The sequence below is a fragment of the Triticum dicoccoides genome, chromosome 5B (assembly GCF_002162155.2).
Source record: "Triticum dicoccoides isolate Atlit2015 ecotype Zavitan chromosome 5B, WEW_v2.0, whole genome shotgun sequence".
NCBI lineage: Eukaryota > Viridiplantae > Streptophyta > Magnoliopsida > Poales > Poaceae > Triticum > Triticum dicoccoides.
In genome coordinates, this window is record NC_041389.1 from 209,445,245 (window position 1) to 209,454,691 (window position 9,447).

Sequence of the window (9,447 nt, forward strand, 5' to 3'; positions counted from 1 at the left end):
GGGAGGTGCGGGGGACCCGGCGACGAAGGACCGGGGCGCAGCCGGCCCGGGATGAGGCGGGCGCGTCGACGGAGCCTCCTGCCAACCACGGAGCAGCAGCCGGCTCGGGAGCAGGGCCGGACGCGGGCGCGTGAGACGGCAGGCTCGGGCGGAGGCCGGGCCAATGCGAAGACGGCCGAGGCGCGGGAACGGAGGCCGAGCGGGACGGTGCAGACCTGCGCGGAGTCGGGGTCGATGTAGGCGCAGGACAAAGCGGGCGCGCCGACGCTGGGGCCGAAGATGCAGGGCACGCGGTGGAGAAACGAAGAGGCGCGGTCGGAGCATGCTCGAGGTGACCGGCCGTTCGCGTGGACGCCGCAGGTGTGGCTGGCCGCCTGTGTCAAACGAGCCAAGCTAGCTAGCTAGCAAGCGCGCACACAGCCGAATCAATTGGCTCTGCTTTGCTAGCTAGCTAGCTGGGCACGAGTACTTGTACGCACAGGAATGAAGGTGGCCAGCGAACCCTCATGCGGAGGAGCGAGCTCGGCGGCGAGGCCGGGCCGGCCGTGGCCTGGGGCGGGCGCGGTCTGGGCACGGTTTGGGGGTGAACACGGCTGAAAACATTTTCGTCCCCAGGTCAAAATTTCCGCTGGCAGCCCCCCAAGCGGCGAACAAAAAGCCTCCTGAGGGGCTCAACGGCTGGAGATGCTCTAAGCGCGCTCTTGATGTTCGTGCTGCTCGGCAGCGGTACCACCGCGGCCGACCTGGAAGGCTGCCGCTCCACGGCCCCCGCCGCCTGAGCCGGAGGCGACGAACGCGAGCAGCAGCAACTGTAGGCGCACGTGGCGATCCAGAACGCCCAGGGGAGCGCGACGAGCGCGAGTCCGGCAATGGGAAGCAATTGCGGCACCTCGGCCGGCGGCAGCGTCACGTAGAGCACCAGGCACCCGCCTCCGGCGAGCACGGCGAGGAGGAGCACCGCAACCACACACACGCACACGCTCCCGGCGGCCTTGCCTGATCGGGCTGCCCCATCGATCAATCGACCCTCAGCACCAGACCTCCAAGAACCTCTGGTTAATCAAAAGACCATGATGAACACTGCGCTCCGAAAATCATGCGATCGATCTTCGCAATTGCATTGATTCTTGGTTGTTAATTGTAAACCGGCAAAAGTTTTGATCTGTCTTCGGTGTTCGTTCTTTTGTGGCGCGCGTCGCCAATGCGGTTGGAAAACGGTACCCTGGTACTCTCCTAAGAAGGGATGGAGTACCACTAAAATCCGACCGTCCACTTCAAAGGGTAGTCTAGTCATTTTTCTCATGGTCTTAACTGATTTCTTTGTGACTAGATCTCGTAAAAACTGTTTGGCAACGAGAGTGTTTATCGGCCTATCTGTTACGCGTGCCGCCGCCAATGTAATCCCTCGTGCAGGGCTTCCTACCTCGCTGCACCGTGGTGTTGACGACGGCGCCATTGCCGCCTGCTCTCTTTCGCAAAGCACGGCCAATGAATAGATAACAAGCGCAGATTGATCTCTCAAATCAAACAAGGATAAAAAACTCTATCAATCAGTGGACGGATCTGATTTTCATTGCACGGGATGTATATCAATCTAATAGACCTTGGCTACAAATTCTGGAAAATCATACAAGATCGCTCATTTACACAGGCAAATAAAACAAAAAATATCATTGTTATGGTAAGAGGGATCGATTGCAAGCAACTCGTTCATCACCACCGCCAGATACCAAGCCTGCCTCTATAAAAGCAGCCAGATCCCCGTCCTTTCATGTTGAACCTTATCAGCCAGATCAACCGCACATATGAACGTCCAGTATTTAGACAACGCCCGCATGATGGAGCTCCGACCGACCTGGTGATCTTGCCTCCCCCTGGTCCTCTTGCTTCAGCGTGGCCCTGGTTGGTGACCATACCCGGTCGACGCCTCTAACAAGTTCTTGGCTTGGCGACCATATCTTGATGGCCGCCTCTGCCACGGGGCCGCCTCTGCCGACGTCTATCCCAGTGAAGAATTATGGTTCCAAATATAATTAATCACGTTCAAGTTGAAACGTTATTATGTAGCAGCCATACTTAGACGATAATAATAAATTAAACAATTTGCTTCTAGATTACATTTTTACCCCTAAGCTCGAGGTACTCCCTTGCTTTTTTAGCTGGTACTCTCTTGTACACTTGTTGGAGTACCAATTAAGATCATCCATTGGATTAACAGAAATGGAGGGCTCATAATCATTTAGGGGTACTGTAAAAGAGCTCAATATTCAACCCATGGTAACTGAAAGGCAGGGAGTCACTTGAGGATGCCCTATAATAGTAGCATGGTCAATTGCATGAAATATATGGGATCGATTAACCTCACGTGCATAATGCTATACGTAATAATTACTATAATTTGCAAACTGCAAACATTTGATCATTCCCCCTAATCCATTCATTCACGCGATTAATAAAATAGTTAAACACAGAACCTGAGAAAATATTTTCAAATTAGTTAGGTATGTGTGCAGATCAAACAATCATACACATCAGCACAAGTTTAATCAGCATGGATACCACCGATCAAGACAGCCTTAGCAAGCTGTAGAGCTCCTTCAGGTACAACCTCTCCTTGTCGTTCATCCTCTTCTTCTTGGAGAAAAGCACCTCACTGATGAGCGGAACAACAAGGGGCATGATTGGCTTCTGCTTCTGCATCTTCCTCTTTGTCGTTGTCGTCGTCATCTCCCTTTCCTGGCCATGCTTCACCTCCTCGTCGGCATCGTCGAGGCTCAGCAGGTGTCGCAATGGATGCCGCTCGGGCTTGGCCTCGGCCCAGACCGTCAGCGCCGACGTGTTGATGTCCCTCTGCTGGATGCTGGCCCTTGCGGCCGCCGCCTTGTCGGCCTCAATGTATGCCAGCCTCGAGAGGGCACTGTGGAGCTTCGCGTTGAGGTTCGCCATGGCTAGCTCCAGGTCGGCCAGCCTCCTCTTGACCTGCACCGCCTCCAGCCTTGTCTTGGCCGCCTCTTCCTCCACCTTCTTGATGGAGTTCATGATCATGAGATTGGCTTCCTTCCCGTCCTGCTTGTCGTAGCCGTCGCCGTGGGCTAGAGACAGCGACGATGATGCCTGGGACCGTGGAGACAACGGGACCAGGTACATTGGCTGGGCATTAGACACTGGCATTACAATTCTAGCAGGCTCACTGCTATTTCCCTCGTGCTTGGCAATGGCAACGGCGATGGCGTTTGGATTGGTTGAGTGGCTTCCCTTGATGAGGTCAGAACTGCCCTCAAGCTTCTCTTTTGAGGAAGCAATGGCGACAGAGTCTCGCCAAGAACTCCTCTCCCTAACAACACGATGGTTGGCATGTGCACCCGGCCTGAACTGTGCTTCAGTCGCGAGAATGCGCTCACCGAACACGGCGACTGCCTCCTTGACAGACCGGAACGCGCGAGAGGTGTCGACCTCTGCACAGCCAGACGAGGCAGCAGCCATGCCGCAGCTTTGCAGGCAATGGCTTCCCACCAGGCTATAGAAATGGAAGCAGCAGCTTTTGGAGGCAATAGCTTCCCACCAGGCTATGGAAATGGAAGCAAGAATAAGCTCCTTGAGGGGTTTATGAAGGCGATCGATCAAAGCAGCTGGCTTGCTTTGCTTCCACTACAAAATGGCAAGGCCGTCAAGCAAGAGACAAGACCAGCCACCTAATAGAACCCTTCAAGTATAGATGAGTGGCAGTACAGCTGAGCTGAGGCTGGAATGCTTTCCCAGCAAATTAAGTAATGTACTATCTGCTGCCCCAGGAACGTACAACAAGACAAAATATCAGATAGCCCGACTATGGTGTGATGAGAGTGGTTGGGAGAACTCATGGGCCTTCACTTGTAAAACAAACATTCAAACATATCAGATATGGTGCCACATTTCACTCATCTTCTGATTCTTCTTAAGCAATTTCACCTTGGCACCCTTGCAAGTGCAACAACCCGACCAAGCTCGCTATTTCTTGTCTCCCGTGTCACATCTTTTGGTGAGATTGATATGCTCAGATTTGGGAACATACAGATCAAATAATTCAGAAATCAGTGTGGATCCAATAATAAAATTTAACCACATTGACGATAAAAGTTCATTTCATTTCTTTGTATTCAAGGGTGGCAGTGACATGATCCATTGTACTTGTACATCGAGCTCAACGTAATCAACAATTAATAAACACTCAGGTAGATACTCATGCCTTACACCTATCTGAACAGAAGGTAAAAGGATTATTGAGAAACAAACCAATGGGGAGACGGTAACAAGGTTACCTGATACCAACAAAGCTGGCAACTTAAGTAACTAATTCACACCACCAACATGCTACACATCTACTGACAAGCATCCTATGTGATCGCATCAGGGAAAAAGAATCATTTGGTGCGTCTAGAATGTAAGGTCCTTGGAATCCTCAATTATCTTGGACAGAGTTTGCAGAAAAGCAGCAAGATCAGATCCATAAATAACCCGATGATCAGCAGTAACATTGACCTAGATTTATTGGTCAGGTCAGATAAGCACAAAATCATTAACTTCAAATTGGTTGGTGCGAAAGCAAAAGTGCCAAAACTACAATTAATTTTTACCTGCATTTGGCTCTTGATCCCAATTCTACCATCTTTTGTACCAACAACTGTCGGTTGTGATGAGCCAACAGCCATGATTGCTCCCTGTTTTGAGATAAAACATTATTACCAAAGGGTTGTCGTGCATTAAATGAAACAGAAGTGGAAACATGGAGAGTTCATCTTACAGTTCCAGGTGGCAAGATCGCATCGAATCTATCAACTCCAAACATACCGAGGTTTGAAAGAGTAAAGGTACCTGCAGATTGAACACTGATGGTTATTAGCATACATGAGCATACACGTACAGTTGGATCCTACAAGTTTCTTGTGCCCAACATCTAAAGTACTACCAAAGTAAAGGAGATGGTCATAGGCAACTTTGTAGCTTCGGTAAGTTTATATGTGACTGCTTAATTTTTGGCCAAGATACTTTAGCCATGAAGTACCATATGATTTTAACATGGTACAAGTAGCACAGCAAAATGCGATTAAAAATAATTCCAGTGCTTTGTCGTGTGAATTTTAGAAATTCAGTCAGATCTCTTCAGTGCAAAAAAAAAAAAACATGCAGTCCACAATCTACAGCTGGATTTGAACTTAATCTTACGTTTCGAAAGCATAAGAACAACCGAACAAATGCCAAATTAGTTTGCAAGCTCTGGTTTCTGTAGCAAATGTCATCTTTTTTGACATAAACAACACCCAAACGAACCCTGTACATGCAAACTAAATACTATCATTGGCATGAAGCACATTATATTTTTAAAAAGAAACTCTATACAAGCATATACCAAGGAGAGAAGACTCAGAAGCTCCGTGGATAGATCATAGCACAATATTAGTATAGTTTGGCACATATAACATGGTGCCTCACCTTGCCTTCTATTTCTTTCTTAATAGACGATAAATTCTGTAAAGCACATTCATATAGCTATTTCTTCCAAATTAAACAATACAACTGTTTCAGGCAGCTCTTGTTTTTCAGCTACAGTCCAATAAGAGACATAACAGTGCTGGCAATGTTTTTCAGATGAACCTCTCAATCAATGTGTGTGTGAGAGAGTTGTAAACCAGCCATACAATAACTCAAGAATTTAAATTACACAAGTATGAGTTAAGCTTTCTACCAGACTATAAAAACGTTTCAACAGAACAAAGAAAATATAAATTACTTCAGTTCTTTTCTGGTCTGCTCTCAACCTGAAATTAACTACATGTTCATCCAAGGAAACTTATACACACTGTGATCTGGAGGTTTGTTAGCCATAAACATTATTTATTACTGAAGTAAATTTCAATATCATAAGAAAAATGGTGGAACTGGTTAAAGCAATATCTACTGGACGCACGTCTTCAGGCCCCACTGAGAATTTACTACTCCCTCCGTCCTATAATGTAAGACGTTTTTTATAAGGCTATACCAATCTGAATCAGCGTACAGAGAACATGCATATCCAATGCACTAGACATTCAAGTTTGTGTGAAGTAAACAAAGTACCCGAGTTGTACTCCTGGGGCTGCAGCTGCTTTGCACGAGCCTTATCAACCAGCTCCTTCCATTTCCTTGACAGTGAATAAATATCAAGCTGCACAAACCAACAGTTCTCGATTAACTCGGACAAAAGCATCAGTTTAAACATCAACCTTCAGAACAATCAACAAATACACAAAGCATTCAACCTTATCAGCATCCTGGAGCACGGGGGTTATCAATCCACCATCGATGGCCACCGCGACAGCAATGTTGATGCTACTGTTGTAAGTAAAGCTCTGCCCATCTCTGCAGCTGGAGTTCACCACAGGATGCTGCACCAGCGCCATCGCTGTAGCCTTCGCCAGCAGCGCTGTCATTGTCACCCCCTTTGCCTTAATCTGCAAAAGATTCACTCAATTATCCAGCTATCTCACAGCATACAGCTAACATAAGGGTGGTAAGTACTGAACAGAGCACTAAGCGCTTACTTTCTTGTAGAGCGCATCGAGAGCATCGGTTGTGATGGTGTACCCGACCCTGAACGCCGGCACAGCAAGGCTCTCCACCATGTTCTTGCTCACAGCGCCCTGCATTGTGGTGAATGGCACCGTGGATCCCAATGGAACATCTTGTCGAGCAGCTGGCACTGGCGCAGCTTTCTTGGGGGCAGCTGCCGCAGCCTCTACGTCCTTTGCCACAACTCTCCCCCCTGGGCCAGAGCCAGTGACTGCGAATAGATCAACGCTGAGCTCCTTTGCGAGCTTCTTGGCGTACGGCGAGGCAACCACGCGCGCCCCGCCCTGTGTGGCCGGTGAGGGCGGTGCTGGAGCAGAGACTGCTACGGGCGCCGGAGGAGGCGGCGGCGGCGGAGCAGGGGACGCTTCTTGGGCTACGGTTTCCTGGGGAGCCGGCGGCGAAGCGGCGGCGGAGGAGGAGAAGTTGGCAGCCTGGGACCGGGCGAGCGGGATCTCCTCCTCGGACTCGGCGAGGAGCGCGATGGCGGAGCCGACGGGCGCGGACTCTCCTGCGGGGACGAGTACGGCGGCGAGGAACCCGTTGTGGAAGGTCTCGACGTCCATGTCGGCCTTATCAGACTCCACAACAACAACAGGGTCGCCCTTGGCGAGGCGGTCCCCCTCGGCGGCGTTCCAGGCGACGATCTTGCCCTCCGTCATGGTGGAACTGAGGGCCGGCATGAAGATCTCCCGGATCTTGGCCTCCACCCGGCACGCGCGCCGGCGCCGTGGCACGGCCTGCGCGCCGCCGCGTTGGCGGAGCAGGGACGCCGAGGGCAGCAGCGTAGAGTGGAGGTGGAGGAGACCGGCCATTGCGGGGACGGGAGGGGCAGGAGGAGGGAAAGAGGGTGGTAGTGAGGCTATGAGATAGTTCGCCTTGGCTCCCTTGCTGTTGTTGTTGCTGCCGCTGCTGCTGCCGCCTTGGGAGTATCGGAGGCGGGGCGGATTAGCCGAGGAGCACGATGCTGGAGGCTTGGGCCGGTCGCTGACTGCCCTGCCTGCTTTGGGTTTTCCTCCAATCTGACTAGCAACAACAAGCCCAATTGCCATATTGCCATCAAACTCCTTAAAAAAAAGCTTAATATGGCTTACCATTTTTCTAACATGATACATTTCTACAATTTATTATTATAAAAAAAGTATAACCGCACCTAATCTATGCCCTCTCACACCATCAGACGTTGGGACCGTTAATTTTCATGATCTGACCGTTCAATCTGATCTATGCACCACGTTTACGTTTCGTGGGCTAGTTGTTCTGGGGGAGGCTACTCCGGCGGGTGAAACGCAATATGCTGGTTGATAGGACTTAAGGGACCGGCCCATTAGTTCAGCGAGGGATGACGAGCGTTTATGTGGTTGCTGTGCGGATGCGAAGGCGACGGTTCGAGAGCGACTTCCCTGTTCGCTCCCATCTACGGTGAAGGCGGCACCAACAATCGAAACCGCGCGACGATCCCCTTCGCCCTAGCCTCCTCCTGCGGCAGCGTTGGCGATGGTGTGGAGCCGCCATCACCATTTCCTGGGCACCCTGATTCCCAATGACTTTGTAAGTCTGCGGAATTCCTGCTCTACTCCTCACCCGATCTCTCTGGTTTTGAATTATAGGTGTTGTGTTTGTAGTCTCCTAAATGATTTTTGAGGAGGAACCTCACCTACTCGGTAAAGTACGCCATGACTGAATCAAGAAGTATAATATTTTCTCTCCGATGTGATGAGGACATCAATACCATTATTACACCCACAACCCCTACTACTACATATACTGGACCAATTACTAGAGCTCGCGCACGCCAATTAAATTATCAGGTACTTTCGTTTCTTGGTAATGATTCTAATGTTCATGAGAATATGATGCTGCCTAAATTGGATACATTTGTTTTGCTTACAAATGAAGGGCCTAGCTTGAAGAAGGATGAACATTGGAGCACGAACAAGCATGGAGATGATGGCATGCGCAAGGGGAACAAGAACGGAGTTACAGGTGATGATTTCAGGACTTTGAAGCCACCATAATGGATGCATGAAGCCTTGGACGAAATATACAAGATGCCACTTCACAAATTTCATCCCGAGACTATTCTAGGTGTTGCGTCACCTTATTATTGGGTCAGGCCCATGTAATTTCGAAATACATAAGTATAGGCTATTTTTAGAGTCCGTATGTGTGGGGAAACAAGAGATAGGGTTGATTTCGGACCCCTCCACCAAGGGCCACGAACCCCCCCCCCTCTTCCTCCATATATACAGCCCTTAGGGCACCGTTTAGACTTTGGGTTTTGTTTAGATTAAAGTTCGCCATAGCTGCAACTTCGCGTACTTCGTTTGTGTTCAACGACTAGACAAAGACGTCTCAGAACCCCACCTTGATCAATAAAGCTTTCATCTTATATTCGCAATATCCAGATTGCAATCTCAGTTTCTTGCTTGTTCTTCGTTTGCTCGCAGGAAACAGACCCTCGTGGTCAGGTTGATTGTGCTCCGGGTGGTCAATAACCTCTCGGAGTTGGTTTAGCGATTGCTAAGGCGCGACGTCCTCGCACGTTCATAGTCGGATCGTCAAATTCGACTTCCACCAAAGCGATATACATCATCTCATCGAAAGATGGGACACCTTTGCCTTTATCAAGTGGTATCAGATTTCCAGGTTGTTCGGTGAGATTTTACAGTTTTTCGTAGTTTAGATCGAGTCTGTTCTTCATACCTATAGTCCACGAAAAAGCCACAAAAAAATTTTAGGGTTAGTTCATCATATCTGAACTAGTCTGAGCCCTTGCATAACCTTTTCTGTATTTGCGTTGTTGAATTTGCGGTTGCTTCGTCGTGTCAAGTTGCTGGTCTTAGGTCTAGTTCTTAGAGTTTC

The 9,447-nt window shown here is 49.4% G+C and overlaps 3 protein-coding genes across 3 annotated transcripts; all 3 read right to left on the bottom strand.

The window, feature by feature from the left end:
• Positions 1-212: 212 nt before the first annotated feature.
• LOC119309320 lies at positions 213-1,914 on the bottom strand. Its single transcript, XM_037585346.1, has 2 exons — positions 1,856-1,914; positions 213-1,052 (listed from the first exon to the last, which is right to left on the bottom strand). The coding sequence occupies exons 1-2, from the start codon at positions 1,912-1,914 to the stop codon at positions 617-619; spliced, it is 495 nt and encodes a 164-aa protein (XP_037441243.1). The 3' UTR covers positions 213-616.
• Positions 1,915-2,475: 561 nt separating this feature from the next.
• Positions 2,476-3,980, bottom strand: LOC119308096. Its single transcript, XM_037584207.1, has one exon. The coding sequence runs from the start codon at positions 3,481-3,483 to the stop codon at positions 2,566-2,568; it is 918 nt and encodes a 305-aa protein (XP_037440104.1). The 5' UTR covers positions 3,484-3,980; the 3' UTR covers positions 2,476-2,565.
• A 123-nt stretch (positions 3,981-4,103) lies between these two features.
• Positions 4,104-7,574, bottom strand: LOC119308095 (dihydrolipoyllysine-residue acetyltransferase component 5 of pyruvate dehydrogenase complex, chloroplastic-like). Its single transcript, XM_037584206.1, has 6 exons — positions 6,558-7,574; positions 6,276-6,467; positions 6,094-6,181; positions 4,781-4,851; positions 4,614-4,697; positions 4,104-4,518 (listed from the first exon to the last, which is right to left on the bottom strand). The coding sequence occupies exons 1-6, from the start codon at positions 7,395-7,397 to the stop codon at positions 4,414-4,416; spliced, it is 1,380 nt and encodes a 459-aa protein (XP_037440103.1). The 5' UTR covers positions 7,398-7,574; the 3' UTR covers positions 4,104-4,413.
• Between the last annotated feature and the right edge of the window lie 1,873 nt (positions 7,575-9,447).